General features: G+C 43.2%; 1 protein-coding gene across 1 annotated transcript in view; it reads right to left on the reverse strand.

The window, feature by feature from the left end:
- The window catches only part of slc4a5b (solute carrier family 4 member 5b), a gene marked incomplete at its 3' end in the record, with an annotated part of 46,160 nt that extends 34,423 nt beyond the window's left edge, over positions 1-11,737 (reverse strand). The window contains 6 exon segments of the mRNA XM_080755711.1: positions 567-724; positions 2,392-2,447; positions 5,409-5,483; positions 8,386-8,541; positions 10,589-10,749; positions 11,670-11,737. Of these exon segments, the coding sequence (XP_080611837.1) occupies positions 567-724; positions 2,392-2,447; positions 5,409-5,483; positions 8,386-8,541; positions 10,589-10,749; positions 11,670-11,722 (659 nt within the window). The 5' untranslated portion in view covers positions 11,723-11,737.
- Between the last annotated feature and the right edge of the window lie 6,170 nt (positions 11,738-17,907).

Consider the following 17,907-nt stretch of genomic DNA (forward strand, 5'->3'; position numbering starts at 1 on the left):
GACTGACCTGGTTGGGACGGGCACCTCGGTGAGGCCTCCTAGAGACTGACCTGGTGGGAACGGGCACCTCGGTGAGGCCTCCTAGAGACTGACCTGGTTGGAACGGGCACCTCGTGAGGCCTCCTAGAGACTGACCTGGTTGGGAACGGGCACCTCGGTGAGGCCTCTATAGAGACTGACCTGGTTGGGACGGGCACCTCGGTGAGGCCTCCTAGAGACTGACCTGGTTGGGACGGGCACCTCGGTGAGGCCTCCTAGAGACTGACCTGGTTGGAACGGGCACCTCGGTGAGGCCTCCTAGAGACTGACCTGGTTGGGACGGGCACCTCGGTGAGGCCTCCTAGAGACTGACCTGGTTGGGACGGGCACCTCGTGAGGCCTCCTAGAGACTGACCTGGTGGGAACGGGCACCTCGGTGAGGCCTCCTAGAGACTGACCTGGTGGGAACGGGCACCTCGGTGAGGCCTCCTAGAGACTGACCTGGTGGGGACGGGCACCTCGGTGAGGCCTCCTAGAGACTGACCTGGTGGGAACGGGCACCTCGGTGAGGCCTCCTAGAGACTGACCTGGTGGGAACGGGCACCTCGGTGAGGCCTCCTAGAGTCGTGGCCTGAGCCAAGCGTACGAAGGAGACGAACGGTTTGTCCAGGAAGTCCACCTCGCCGACCAAGACGTTGGACGCCTCGGCATCACGAGGAATCTTCTTCATGAACTTATTCTTCTTCTATAAGTAGGGCAACACAGGAACAGAAACAGAAGATATAAGGGAATGAGACCGTGCATGATCGTTGTCGTATCGTTATGGAGGTATAGAGTATGAACGTGCGCATTATCAGTCAAGTCGTCAATATATAATATCGTCCACTTCTAAAGCCAGCAGCATCCCTCTGTTTTAGCCTGTGAAAATAAACCACCACTCCGTTTCTCCCTCTTTCATGCTCTTGTTGCCCTGCGTGGTCCAGTGCTCTGTGTGCCCTGCGTGGTCCAGTGCTCTGTGTGCCCTGCGTGGTCCAGTGCTCTGTGTGCCCTGCGTGGTCCAGTGCTCTGTGTGCCCTGCGTGGTCCAGTGCGTTATAGCGCAGTGGTTCCCACACTTTTTTCATGTCAAGGACCCCCAAATTGACACTTATTAGCCCACGGACGAATTGAACTCTTGAGAGTGATACAAATAGGGTCCAGTTGGTTCCATTTGTACACTCTCAGAGTTACAGACCCATAAGGGTCCATTTGGTTCAACTATCATTTAGCTGGGGACCCCCTGGAACTCCCTCAAGGACCCCTGTTTGGGAACCACTGGTATAGGGCACCTCTCTGTGGATTAGCAGTCTATAGGCAGGGATTTCTCATGTCCCTCCATGGCGGCATGTTCATGTGTCTGTGGAGGTGACGGCACACATTTATAAATCCCTTTTGATGACAGATCAAAGCCAGCTTCAAGTGTGGCGAAAACAGATGGAGATCCAAGGAGGCACTTTATACCTGACTGTTGCAGTCAGGTATAAAAGGACTTCATTTAAAATGGCATCAGCTCGGCAAAGAGCATGAAAAAGAAATAACGACCAACGCGTTTTGGCTGTCAAGCCTTCCCTTCGTCAGGGTCCCATGAGGACTTCCCAGCTGCAGGTGTCATGCCAGTCTGTGTGTCTAATTAAACTACACCCATGCGCACGCGCATACAGTATGTGTGTGTGTGTGTGTGCGTGCATGTGCGACTGTGTGAGAGAGACTCGAAAAGAGAGCGAGAGAGTGTCTGCTCAGCTAAGGGTGCTTTGAAGTCCAATTTTATTTTTTAAAATGCTTGCACGCGCACACACACACACACACACACACACACACACACACACACACACAGTCACAGTCACACACACACACACACACAGTCACAGTCACACACACACACACGCAGCTTAATGGAGGAAAACGGTGAACAACAACTCTACCTTGGCAGCCGTCACAAACGGAAGCACATTACTCACATTGGAGCCGAAATATGCTTTGTTCTGCAAAGCATTAAGCAGGGAAAAACAACCCAAGCTTAGACATGGCCACACAGAGCGCGCGCACACACACACACACACACACACACACACACACACACACACACACACACACACACACACACACACACACACTAATGAATGTGTGGCCGGGGCCGTGCAGGCTCAGCGGTCCAGGCACCCTTTGCCTGGTAATCCCGTCTGGCAGTTTACTGAGGGTTCGACTCCCGATCCCCGACGGTCTTTACTGCGTGTCAACCCCCTCCCCCTCCCCATCCCCCAATTTCCTGTCAGCCTACCATCTATCCCTCTGTAAAAAAAAATATATATATATAAAATAAGGGCGAAAGCCACACAAACAAACATTTATAAGGAATAATGAACGTGAGAGTTACCTGATGTGAACTAGTTGTGTCTGAAACATCGTTCATGCTTCGGCTTTGGGCGTGATCTACGAGAAAGAGAAGGTAGACGACACTAACACCATTACACACAACACACTAACACCATTACACACAACACACTAACACACAACACACTAACACCATTACACACAACACACTAACACACAACACACTAACACCATTACACACAACACACTAACACCATTACACACAACACACTAACACACAACACACTAACACCATTACACACAACACACTAACACCATTACACACAACACACTAACACCATTACACACAACACACTAACACCATTACACACAACACACTAACACACAACACACTAACACCATTACACACAACACACTAACACACAACACACTAACACCATTACACACAACACACTAACACCATTACACACAACACACTAACACACAACACACTAACACACAACACACTAACACCATTACACACAACACACTAACACACAACACACTAACACCATTACACACAACACACTAACACACAACACACTAACACCATTACACACAACACACTAACACCATTACACACAACACACTAACACACAACACACTAACACCATTACACACAACACACTAACACACAACACACTAACACCATTACACACAACACACTAACACACAACACACTAACACCATTACACACAACACACTAACACACAACACACTAACACCATTACACACAACACACTAACACACAACACACTAACACCATTACACACAACACACTAACACACAACACACTAACACCATTACACACAACACACTAACACACAACACACTAACACCATTACACACAACACACTAACACACAACACACTAACACCATTACACACAACACACTAACACACAACACACTAACACCATTACACACAACACACTAACACACAACACACTAACACCATTACACACAACACACTAACACCATTACACACAGTTTCACACAATAAGGGCCTTTCAGGAGGTGTCAGTACTTCATTAGACACCCTGGAGTCGTTTTTATGTGCAATGGTGTATAGAGCGTCGCAGTCCCGCCCCCTTTCAGAACGACGAGTGGCCCAGGAGATGATTCTCCATTCATTTTCTCCATAGGCTTTTCAAAAAGTATTTATTTAAAGACGGTTACGCCGCGGACAAAGCCAACTCGGATCGTGACAAATCATGACAATAATTACAATGTTTTGGGGCCGATCAAATAATTAGTAAGAAGAAAAACAAAACAAATAGTGTTGTCTCCTGCCTTTATTTTCTTCTTTTAAATTATTTGATTGGCACAAAATATTGTGATGTTGTCATGATTTGTCACGATCCGAGTTGGCTTTGTCCGCGGCGTAACCGTCTTTAAATAAATACTTTTTGAAAAGCCTATGGAGAAAATGAATGGAGAATCATTTCCTGGGCCACTCGTCGTTCTGAAAGGGGGCGGGCCTGCGACGCTCTATTTGTATTTAGGGTTTCTTCCTGGAGGCTGATCCCTTGACAGTCAAACGGGCCAATGGAATAAACGGTAATATAGTGACATCACACTATCAGCCCCTCCCCTAACCCCTCCCCCTTTATCATACAACTACAGCTGTGGGTGTGGCTTCAGTTCAGGTGGATCACCACCCATCACCACCCACCAGGCAAACCAGGGCATACTTAATGAACTGGTGGGCGTGTCCACATAAAAACAACATTTTAACAAATACTGTACACTTTTTTGTAAAAGTTATACCTCCTTATGTAACAATAAGACCCGATGATCATGTTTTAGGGTGGGGTAAAAAATCATGGCACTCCATCTTTCATAATGTTAGTATACTCTTTCCATCCCTGCTTATTGTGCCGTGGATGTGGACCTTTTATGTCACAAAGTGCTCATGTCTGTCTGGCCAGACTGCAACGTGTGTGTGCATTAACCCATTCTGACCTGAGATCAGATTCATACGAGGTTTCCACTGGACACACACTGGTCTGATGAACCCATTCTGACCTGAGATCAGATTCTAAAAATGTCAGTCGTTCTTCGAATTTTTCAATAGCTAAAGCATAACATGATGCCAACACCAAAATGGGTGCCCGGTCAGAATGGGTTAATTGCGTTAAGACGTTCACTGTGGCCAAACTGTTTCCTTGCACGATTATAATATTATTGCAGATTTAGTGGAAGTTAAATCAAATAGAATCGTATAGAGAACAAAGGAACATACCAGACAGGAACCAAATACTTTCGTAATCCCTTAATTTCATTCCACACATTCGCCCAAAGCCACCCCAAAGCTACATTCAAGGGACGAATTAACATATTTTCCAAGTCATACAGAAATAATGATCGTAGCTTTGATCCACATATTATTATAGTGGACATAATAATAAAAAACATTATGTTGTGCAGTGGTTCTCAAAGGGGTCTCAAAAGGGTCTCCTGGAGGTCGATGGGTCCCTTTTTATGATGATTAAATGATTCTCCATTCATTTTCATTTCAAAACGTATTTATTTAAAGACCTTTTAAGCGTCGTACGAAGCCAACTCTTGTCGTGACAAATCATGACAACACACACAATATTTTGGACCAAACAAATAATTACAAAGAAGAAAAACAACAAAAAAAGTGTAAACTGCAGTTTTTTTCTACTTTCTAATTCTTTGTTTGGCCCCAAAACATTGTTTTCAAGAGTTGGCTTTGTCCGCGGCGTAAACATCTTTAAATAAATACTTTCTGAAAAGTCTATGAGGAAAATGAACAGGGATTTACTTTCCGGGTCTCTCGAGGGGGCGGGACTGCTTGAACTGCTGGGCAGGATGTAGAAGACATTTTTAGAATCTGATCTCAGGTCAAAATAATTATTTATTATTTATTATTTGTCCTTGACATGAAACCGTTTGAGAGCCACTGCAGTTCTAGGTATTAGTGTGTATGGACTCACGCACCGCATGATCAATATAAGACACCAATCAATCAATCAATCAATGGCGTATAGACTCACGCAGGCGACCAGGGGGAGAGCGGAGGTCATCAGTGGAGCGGTGGCTCCCCGACGCAGAACTACTAGGACTACGGTCTGACACACACACACACACACACACACGCACGCACACACGCACGCGCACACACACACACGCACGCACACACACACACACACACACACACACACACACACACACACACGCACACACACACACGCGCACGCAGACACACGGCAGGGCAGCGAGAAATGACAGAGAAATGACAGAGTGCACGAGAGACGATTTGATCCAGAAAGTAGTGGAAGGAAGAGGTAGAAAATATTACAATATTAATTTGTTAAACTATAGGACAAATCAAACCATAGTCATTAAAGCTGCAATCCATATACGCTTGCATTATTGGTGCTGTGATTTGGGAAAACAAACTCCTATACACATACTATATATATCATACCGATTGGTAAGCAAAATAAAAAAATAACACAACATGATGCATTAAAAAATTAAAATAAGTATACACTGGATTGCAGCTTTAACATGAATACGTTTGGTTTATATACTGTAGTTCATATATTAGTAGGAATGAATTCATAGAACAGGTGAATCTACATAGAGGACCATGCCATATACTGTACACACACACAGAAATAACATGTATAGAAATAGCAGAGCATTAGGTAGGCCTACTGTCCATTCTCTCCACATCCCTCACACACTCACTAGAAGCTGAGTTGGAGGGTCTACTCCAGGGCACGTATAGTGCCAGTGTTGTTTTTGGCAGCAAATTTCTATTTTAGTTTAGTCATAATATAGTCTTTGGACTGAAACTTCATTTAGTTTTTGTCATATTTTAGTCACCTGGAATGTCTTAGTGTTAGTCTAGTTTTAGTCGACTAAACGTCATAAGATTTTAGTCGACTAAATCTACAGTTGATTTAGTCGACTAAAATGTATTTTAGCGGGCCTTGATGCCGTTGTAATGAGTGTTTTTACATTTACTGAAAATAGCCGATCTACAAGCTATTTTCAGCATGCAACCAAAGTGTAGAATTACTTATACTGGATCTCTTGTCCACTAGTCCCTTCCTAACATTTTACTCTAGTTTTTATTTGTCGACGAAATTGTCAGTATATTTAGTCTTAGTTTGAGTCGTCGTAGCTTAATTTTCATGTAGTTTCCATTCGTTTTCGTCAGTGAAAAAAGGTAGTCGACGAACATTTTTCGTCTTAGTTTCAGTCGACGAAAACAACACTGCGTAGTGCCTCAAAATACCTTGATAATAACTATAGAATTCATCAATGTCACCACTTAGACCCCTCTACACTATGTCCACCAGCCAGGGAGTGGTACAGTGGAAGGGTTTCTCTACTCACTAGCAGCAGTGTTGGAGGGTTTTTTCCTACACTATGTCCACCAGCCAGGGAGCGGTACAGTGGAAGGGTTTCTCTACTCACTAGCAGCAGTGTTGGAGGGTTTTTTCCTACACTATGTCCACCAGCCAGGGAGCGGTACAGTGGAAGGGTTTCTCTACTCACTAGCAGCAGTGTTGGAGGGTTTTTTCCTACACTATGTCCACCAGCCAGGGAGCGGTACAGTGGAAGGGTTTCTCTACTCACTAGCAGCAGTGTTGGAGGGCTTTTCCTACACTATGTCCACCAGCCAGGGAGTGGTACAGTGGAAGGGTTTCTCTACTCACTAGCAGCAGTGTTGGAGGGTTTTTCCTACACTATGTCCACCAGCCAGGGAGCGGTACAGTGGAAGGGTTTCTCTACTCACTAGCAGCAGTGTTGGAGGGTTTTTCCTACACTATGTCCACCAGCCAGGGAGCGGTACAGTGGAAGGGTTTCTCTACTCACTAGCAGCAGTGTTGGAGGGTTTTTCCTACACTATGTCCACCAGCCAGGGAGCGGTACAGTGGAAGGGTTTCTCTACTCACTAGCAGCAGTGTTGGAGGGTTTTTCCTACACTATGTCCACCAGCCAGGGAGCGGTACAGTGGAAGGGTTTCTCTACTCACTAGCAGCAGTGTTGGAGGGTTTCCCTACATCCACCATGGAGCGGTACAGTGGAAGGGTTTCTCTACTCACTAGCAGCAGTGTTGGAGGGTTTCCCTACGTCCACCATGGAGCGGTACAGTGGAAGGGTTTCTCTACTCACTAGCTGCAGTGTTGGAGGGTTTCCCTACGTCCACCATGGAGCGGTACAGTGGAAGGGTTTCTCTACTCACTAGCAGCAGTGTTGGAGGGTTTCCCTACGTCCACCATGGAGCGGTACAGTGGAAGGGTTTCTCTACTCACTAGCTGCAGTGTTGGAGGGTTTCCCTACGTCCACCATGGAGCGGTACAGTGGAAGGGTTTCTCTACTCACTAGCTGCAGTGTTGGAGGGTTTCCCTACGTCCACCATGGAGCGGTACAGTGGAAGGGTTTCTCTACTCACTAGCTGCAGTGTTGGAGGGTTTCCCTACGTCCACCATGGAGCGGTACAGTGGAAGGGTTTCTCTACTCACTAGCTGCAGTGTTGGAGGGTTTCCCTACGTCCACCATGGAGCGGTACAGTGGAAGGGTTTCTCTACTCACTAGCTGCAGTGTTGGAGGGTTTCCCTACGTCCACCATGGAGCGGTACAGTGGAAGGGTTTCTCTACTCACTAGCAGCAGTGTTGGAGGGTTTCCCTACGTCCACCATGGAGCGGTACAGTGGAAGGGTTTCTCTACTCACTAGCAGCAGTGTTGGAGGGTTTCCCTACGTCCACCATGGAGCGGTACAGTGGAAGGGTTTCTCTACTCACTAGCAGCAGTGTTGGAGGGTTTCCCTACGTCCACCAGGGAGCGGTACAGTGGAAGGGTTTCTCTACTCACTAGCAGCAGTGTTGGAGGGTTTCCCTACGTCCACCAGGGAGCGGTACAGTGGAAGGGTTTCTCTACTCACTAGCAGCAGTGTTGGAGGGTTTCCCTACGTCCACCATGGAGCGGTACAGTGGAAGGGTTTCTCTACTCACTAGCAGCAGTGTTGGAGGGTTTCCCTACGTCCACCATGGAGCGGTGGATGCGTTTCTTGGTGTTGTGATTGTGTCTCCGTAGCAACACGAAGCGGATCTGCTCCTTCACTTCTGGGCCAATCAGAGCGTCGGCCGCCTGGCGCTCCACGATCTCATCTGGGAGTCAAACGTCAAAACAAACAAATGAGAAGACCATCATTTGGTTTAACACGAGAAGACCATCATTTGGTTTAACATGAGAAGACCATCATTTGGTTTAACATGAGAAGACCATCATTTGGTTTAACACGAGAAGACCATCATTTGGTTTAACACGAGAAGACCATCATTTGGTTTAACACGAGAAGACCATCATTTGGTTTAACATGAGAAGACCATCATTTGGTTTAACACGAGAAGACCATCATTTGGTTTAACACGAGAAGACCATCATTTGGTTTAACACGAGAAGACCATCATTTGGTTTAACACGAGAAGACCATCATTTGGTTTAACACGAGAAGACCATCATTTGGTTTAACACGAGAAGACCATCATTTGGTTTAACATGAGAAGACCATCATTCGGTTTAACATGAGAAGACCATCATTTGGTTTAACACGAGAAGACCATCATTCGGTTTAACATGAGAAGACCATCATTTGGTTTAACACGAGAAGACCATCATTTGGTTTAACACGAGAAGACCATCATTTGGTTTAACATGAGAAGACCATCATTTGGTTTAACATGAGAAGACCATCATTCGGTTTAACATGAGAAGACCATCATTCGGTTTAACATGAGAAGACCATCATTCGGTTTAACATGAGAAGACCATCATTTGGTTTAACATGAGAAGACCATCATTTGGTTTAACATGAGAAGACCATCATTTGGTTTAACATGAGAAGACCATCATTTGGTTTAACATGAGAAGACCATCATTTGGTTTAGCATGAGAAGACCATCATTTGGTTTAACATGAGAAGACCATCATTTGGTTTAACACGAGAAGACCATCATTTGGTTTAACATGAGAAGACCATCATTTGGTTTAACACGAGAAGACCATCATTCGGTTTAACATGAGAAGACCATCATTTGGTTTAACACGAGAAGACCATCATTCGGTTTAACACGAGAAGACCATCATTTGGTTTAACACGAGAAGACCATCATTTGGTTTAACACGAGAAGACCATCATTTGGTTTAACACGAGAAGACCATCATTTGGTTTAACACGAGAAGACCATCATTTGGTTTAACACGAGAAGACCATCATTTGGTTTAACATGAGAAGACCATCATTTGGTTTAACACGAGAAGACCATCATTCGGTTTAACATGAGAAGACCATCATTTGGTTTAACACGAGAAGACCATCATTCGGTTTAACACGAGAAGACCATCATTTGGTTTAACATGAGAAGACCATCATTTGGTTTAACATGAGAAGACCATCATTTGGTTTAACATGAGAAGACCATCATTTGGTTTAACATGAGAAGACCATCATTCGGTTTAACATGAGAAGACCATCATTTGGTTTAACATGAGAAGACCATCATTTGGTTTAACATGAGAAGACCATCATTTGGTTTAACATGAGAAGACCATCATTCGGTTTAACATGAGAAGACCATCATTTGGTTTAACACGAGAAGACCATCATTTGGTTTAACACGAGAAGACCATCATTTGGTTTAACATGAGAAGACCATCATTTGGTTTAGCACGTCGTAAACTGAAGCTGCACAATGCATCATCGCATTGTGTAACTTGTAGTTTAGCATTATAACCACTTAAACCCTCAATACTTAGTCAACTTGACCTTGAGCTCTGTCCTCTGTGTGTACTGACACCAAACCTCTTCACCAAAAATAGTCCATCTACAGTACACGCTCTGCGACTGACTGTGTGTGTGTGTGTGTGTGTGTGTGTGTGTGTGTGTGTGTGTGTGTGTGTGTGTGTGTGTGTGTGTGTGTGTGTGTGTGTGTGTGTGTGTGTGTCTGTGTGTGTGTGTGTGTGTATGTGTCCAGAATAGGGATATTATTATTCAAGTAACAAGAATACAAAAAAGAATGAAACTATCACACGTAACAGTCCAGTTCCTCCCGCCTATAGTAACTCTGGGGACCCCCAGGGGGGGGGGGGGTGGGGGACCCCCTGTTGAAGACCCGCTGCCTAATAGAGTAACAGAACACAATAGTGGACACACACCTACTATCTGCGGCAGTGAGTAGGCGTCCAGGTCCAGCAGAACGCTGCCGGTCTGCAGACAGGTCCTGAGTTCAAACAGGCTATGGAGGGTCAGCGTGGCCACGTGAGGTTTGCTCCACCTCTCCCCTCCCTCCTCCACCTTCTCCTCAAACTTCACCCACCTGGAAGGATGAAAAAGGAAGCGTCAAAGTGCGCCGATGAGGCGGCGTTCTTATACAGGGGGACTGGAGACATACAACTATTACGCTGCGTTGTATAGGCAGATAAAAAAAAGCCTGTAACTTTGTGTCTTCATGTCACTGGCTTCCATTGAAAGTTAACTGTGGTTTATAGCTTTAGTTTTCACTGGAAGCCAGCGGAATTATATGATATGGTGTAGATATACTGTAGTACTTTACTGTCAGTTTGCACTGAAATGTGTCTTGCGACCCAGCGGCCTTGTGTATGCAACACATACAGTATACACACATTGACATGACACAAAACAGAAAAGAAATTACAATTACAAACATGGAAACATAAAGGCAAGAGCAAAGTCCACAGCTCAGTCTATAGTCCTCCTGGACAAAATCCTCAAAGTTGACTGATGTACACAAAGGGCCTCTTCAGTCTGACCTCATTGTATATGCTGGAACACCATTATCACCATTATCTCCAATGTTTGCAGGCTGCAAGCTGCAAATTGCAGCTGATATACATTAATACTGAATTATGTTAAATGAGTCCTCGAACTGGAATTAATGATTAACCGACATTAATTCTGAATCTAATGAAGACTCACAATCACCCGTATGTACTGTATGTCTTTAAATGGTCAATGGTAAATGGTGCATTTATATATCGCCTTTAGCCAAGGTGCTTTACATAGATTGTGCATTACATTCACCCGTTCATACACCGATTGCGGCGGAAGCCATGCAATGTATACCAACCAGCACATCGGGAGGAATTTGGGGTTCAGTGTCTTGCCCAAGGACACTTCGACATGTAGACAGGAGGAGGAGGAGCCGGGATTCGAACCGCCGACCCATGGATCATTGGACGACCTGCTCTACCTCCTGAGCCACAGCCCCCCCTTTACCTGGCAGACTCTTTCCACTCCAGTTCGTCTCCGTCCTGTTGCAGGGTGTCCATCTCTGTGAAGATGGTGGGCTTCGGACGGCCGTCATCTTCCCCCAGAATCTGATGCAAACGCTCTGCTGCCGGAGAGACTGACGACAAACAACACTTTGGTTTAGTCAGATTACATTAGGAATAGGCAACTGTCTGCGTACGCTTCTTCCATGCTTTACACAGCAATGGTATAGGCTGTGCGTGCGTGCGTGCGTGCGTGTGATCCATGCGAGAAAACGTAATAAAAGCAAGATAGAATGTAAATGTGTTCTGTGTGGGGTGAAAGAGCCATTGTAAAACAGAAGGTGTATTTTGCATTGTCTGCAGCAACAGGTTCAACTGTTTCACCTCATAAGGACATCTACAGTAGCTGGCTTTAACCTATTTAGGCCTGAGGACGATTCTTAAAAAATGTCTTCTAAATCCTAAAAGTTTTCTGAAAAACCCATGTTTCTATGTCAGTATTACTCAACCTTTTTCATGTCAAGGACCCCCAGAATTATCTGTATTTGGCCGCCGGACCCCCATCTGAAAATATGATGAAAGATTTGCGCCACATTTTCACGATAAAAAAAAATAGCAAATCTACAAGCTCGTAGATCTACTATTTTTCAATAGCTAAAGTGTAACACCAAAAGGGGTGACCGTTCAGAATGGGTTAAACCGTCTTTGATAAAAAGAGAAACATGCAAAACATGACTGACTCGATCAGTCCATATTGAGGTTAATTTGCATAGTTAATGTTTAAACCGTTACAGTTCAGAGTATATAAAGTACGGCACCAATATTGTATGAATTCAGAACTGAAGCTTCAGTAGTTGAGTGAGGATTGGAACAGCTTCTACATTGACTCCTGAAAACTCAACCGTTGCTCCTGAAATCATCTGGCTACAAGGTGAGTGAGCTTAATTTATTATTGAATTAACTTATAGTTAAAATAATCTGTCTACAAGGTGAGTTTAATTTAATATTGATTTAATGTATAGTCAAAATCATCTGGCTACAAGCATAACATATTGTCTACGTCTCACTTTAAAATAAATGAATCAATGATCAATGTATATAATTATTCAAGTGTTTTTGTTTCACCAACAAAGTGGCACGCTGTAAAAGTTATAAAAAAAAAAAAAATAGGTTAAACACTACAAGGAATTATTTGGAATGACTCAGATATAAACGGTGTGTGTGTGTGTGTGTGTGTGTGTGTGTGTGTGTGTGTGTGTGTGTGTGTGTGTGTGTGTGTGTGTGTGTGTGTGTGTAGACCAGAGAGAGATGGCTGCACATGGAATCATGGTCCGTGGCCTGATGCTACTCATGATGGTAAGTTACACCAGCCTCCCTACATGTTTTCCTTTTGGGGCCCAGATGACGGTGATGTGACAATTTAAGGACTTTTAAGACCTTTTTGCCTAAACAATGAGAAAGAAAGGAAAGCCTTTACTGAGAAACAGTGTGAGTTACACTAGATCTCTGCTGTCAGAAAAACAATGCCTCATCAAAGTTGGTATGGTGACTTTATACATTGTCGGATACTTGAATGTGTCCTCATTACTTCACCCAAATACAGCTCAATGTGTTCTTATAATATCATTACTTTACCCAAATACAGCTCACTGTGTTCTTATAATATCATTACTTCACCCAAATACAGCTCAATGTGTTCTTATAATATCATTACTTTACCCAAATACAGCTCACTGTGTTCTTATAATATCATTACTTTACCCAAATACAGCTCACTGTGTTCTTATAATATCATTACTTCACCCAAATACAGCTCACTGTGTTCTTATAATATCATTACTTCACCCAAATACAGCTCAATGTGTTCTTATAATATCATTACTTTACCCAAATACAGCTCACTGTGTTCTTATAATATCATTACTTTACCCAAATACAGCTCACTGTGTTCTTATAATATCATTACTTCACCCAAATACAGCTCAATGTGTTCTTATAATATCATTACTTTACCCAAATACAGCTCACTGTGTTCTTATAATATCATTACTTTACCCAAATACAGCTCACTGTGTTCTTATAATATCATTACTTTACCCAAATACAGCTCACTGTGTTCTTATAATATCATTACTTTACCCAAATACAGCTCAATGTGTTCTTATAATATCATTACTTTACCCAAATACAGCTCACTGTGTTCTTATAATATCATTACTTTACCCAAATACAGCTCAATGTGTTCTTATAATATCATTACTTCACCCAAATACAGCTCAATGTGTTCTTATAATATCATTACTTTACCCAAATACAGCTCACTGTGTTCTTATAATATCATTACTTTACCCAAATACAGCTCACTGTGTTCTTATAATATCATTACTTCACCCAAATACAGCTCAATGTGTTCTTATAATATCATTACTTTACCCAAATACAGCTCACTGTGTTCTTATAATATCATTACTTCACCCAAATACAGCTCAATGTGTTCTTATAATATCATTACTTCACCCAAATGCAGCTCACTGTGTTCTTATAATATCATTACTTTACCCAAATACAGCTCACTGTGTTCTTATAATATCATTACTTTACCCAAATACAGCTCACTGTGTTCTTATAATATCATCGCTTCACCCAAATGCAGCTCAATGTGTTCTTATAATATCATCGCTTCACCCAAATACAGCTCACTGTGTTCTTATAATATCATCGCTTCACCCAAATGCAGCTCACTGTGTTCTTATAATATCATCGCTTCACCCAAATGCAGCTCACTGTGTTCTTATAATATCATCGCTTCACCCAAATACAGCTCACTGTGTTCTTATAATATCATCGCTTCACCCAAATGCAGCTCAATGTGTTCTTATAATATCATCGCTTCACCCAAATACAGCTCACTGTGTTCTTATAATATCATCGCTTCACCCAAATACAGCTCACTGTGTTCTTATAATATCATCGCTTCACCCAAATGCAGCTCAATGTGTTCTTATAATATCATCGCTTCACCCAAATACAGCTCAAGTGTAGTTAGGAGGTGTAGAATACTTTCGCTCTTCCGGCGAACTTTGAAATAATTGTGATATTGATTTGAAGTCAGCATACAGTAAGATACTGTATATGCGTTGTGACTTCAAATCAATATCGCCACTGCATGGAACTTGTCCATATTTTTGTCGTCACAGCTTGTGTTTCTGAGTGGTCCAATGAGAGGCAGCTCCATCTCAGAGGACAGAGCGACGCTCCAAGACTTTGACGTGGCTTTATCAGCAGGTGAGAACAACAACCCGATCCATCGTTTATACCAGAGCTTCCCCACCACTTGGTACTAGTACCACTGGTACCACTGGTACCACTGGTACCACTGGTACCACTTGGTACTAGTACCAGTGGTACCACTGGTACCACTGGTACTACTGGTACCACTGGTACTACTGGTACCACTGGTATAGATAGAATACTTTATTGGCAGTTTAAGAAAATTACAGAAAGTGACATCATTTTATAAAACGCCAAATGGACTAAGACACAAAAAAGCCTTCGCTTGTTTCCATTGTGGTCCACTTTGTAACATGAAACTATACACATACATACTGTACAGACAAAACAACCATGGAACATATAATAAATAATCCTTATATATAAGGCTGGGAGCTATATACATAGGACAAGAGGTACCCTGAGAGAATAGTCCTGAGCATGGAAGATGGGCTATCCAGGGTCGGAAGCTAACTATGACCAGTGAGAGTGTGGAGCCATGATTTCAGGTCTTTCCTAAATATTGCAATAGAATTTAGGGATTTCAGGGCTGGAGGGAGTGCATTCCACAGAGTAGTGGCTGCGTAGAAAAAAGCATTTTTTCCCATGAGTGTCCTGAAACTGGGGGGAACTAGATCATAGGGACTTCCTCTGGTTGAGTACCTGTGAGCATCCCTCACTCTGGGCAGGTAGCCCATCAGGTATTCTGGAACAGAGGCACCTAGGATCTTGAAGACCAGACACAATGAGAGCTGAGATACTCTCTCCTCCACCCTTAGCCATCCCAGGCTACTAAAGTGGGCACTGGTACCACTGGTACTACTGGTACTACTAGTACCACTGGTACTAGTACCAGTGGTGGTACTTGAGCCCCCCTCTGGTGGTACACAGAGGAGTCGCCCCAAAAGTCGCGAGTGTGACAATCTACCAAGCACCAAGTCTCTCGAGCTTGTAGATCTGCTATTTTTTGAAAAATCGTGAAAACGTGTGCAAATCTTTGAATATATATATATATATATATATATAACGTTTTTAACTCATATCTTTGCTTCTGGGGGGTCCCTGGAACATTATGATCATGCTGGGCGTCCTTGACATGAAATAGTTTGACCACCGCTGGACATAGAAACAGAACATTGTTAGGATTTAGAAGCCATTTTCTTTAGAACCGGCCTCAGGTCTAAATGGGTTTACAAGCGGGGTGCAACGATATAGTAACTGCATTGAAAAATCGATTTTAATTTTCATGAATCGAAGTAGTAAAAAAAGCAACATTGATTATGTATCCTGTATCGTATCGTTTTGCAATGCAAATAATCGGTATCGATTCGTTTTATGCAAATAATATTATATATAACATTTGTGTGTGTGGTATTTAGCAATTTTTAGAAGAGGGGATTAATTACTTAGTTTAAAATGATGTCAATGTATTTTAAATAGTTACTGTATCGATTTGAAATCATTGAATCGTACCGTATCGGATCACCATAATGAACCAATACCGTCCACGTATCGTATCGTCAAACATGATACGTATCGTATCGCTGTTAAAATGTATCGTTACACCCCTAGTTTACAATGTAACGACATGTTGTTTCAGATGCACAGGGACACGGTGATACATCCAGCGAGGATCACCTGCTCGTTAAGCGCGGCAAGGACAAGAACAAGGGTGTTGTCGAGCAGAAGAAGCCCGACCACTTCATTAACAACGGTCTCCTCAAAGTCTACAGGAAGGTCATGAAGGCCGTCTTGCAGCATTATGGCAAAGAAGTGCAAGACTTTGAGAATCACCCTATGCTCAAGGATAATCCCGATACGATGGCGAAGTTCCGCTACCAAAACGCCATAACAGATAACAATATCCTTCAGACCATAATGACCCGGGGTGCTACGGCTATAGCCAAGCCAGAAGGAGGCGATGCTAACGCTAAAAAATTTGGCACGTTTTTTCCTCCACTGGTTACTGCATCTGTAGCTTATGCTATCCAACTGGTCGCGTACTCGATGGAACATGATAAAGCGGGCGCGGCCCCTGAAACTGAAAAATTACGACTTGCTGTAACTAAGGCTGCTACTGCTCTTGTGAAGGAGAGAGCATATTATGACGGGGATGCCTACATCAGGTGGATAAAAGATAAGAACAATAATGAAATAGCTAAAGTGGATGGAGAGCTTAAGAAGGCTGAGATAGAAGTAATAGCAATGCTGCGTGATGTTGTTAACCAGCTGCCCATATTTGCTCAGGTCGCGGCTCATGTGGTCCTTGGCACATAGACGGTATACAAGGCAAATGTCTAGAATTCGGTTCAATGCTACGATTGTGTACATTATTTATGCACAATGAATGGATTCTGGGTGATGACTGACTTAAGTTTGTCCAGCATGTTGTTCAGAACATATCTGTTCAATATTATATTATTATAAGTATTATGAATATTATTAATAATCTATGATGTTGTTCATGTATGTTCACAATCACAATGCAGACACATGAATAAACTACTAAATAACATGATGTTTAGTGTACATAGGCCTACTGTATCTGTTCACGGGTTGGTTCACCATACAATACAATAATGAAAGAGTCATGTAAAGAAATGTGTTTAGCAGAAATGGGTCTCATGGTGGCGCTATAACAGGCAGATCAGTGAAAATAAAATAAAAGCTTTTTCCTTGCGGCCTCTAGGGAGTACGCATACAAAGCTGTACACAGATCAGTGCAGTTATAGGTAAAACATGATTTGGCCTCATAGCGCCACCATGAGGCTGAAAAATGTAAGTGCACATTCTTCAGCGTAGTGGGAATGTGCATGTGTAATTTCATGGAAATCGCACGCTGTGTTCATGATTTATTTGAGCCGTTTTGTTCTAAACGGACCAGTCGTGCAAACTTTAGATGTCAATCGTAGCCAATCAGATTCAGAATATGAATATCAAATCAAACAGATCTGTGTTGATCACTCTATATA

The sequence above is a fragment of the Protomyctophum bolini genome, assembly GCF_963924005.1.
Source record: "Protomyctophum bolini genome assembly, chromosome: 22".
NCBI lineage: Eukaryota > Metazoa > Chordata > Actinopteri > Myctophiformes > Myctophidae > Protomyctophum > Protomyctophum bolini.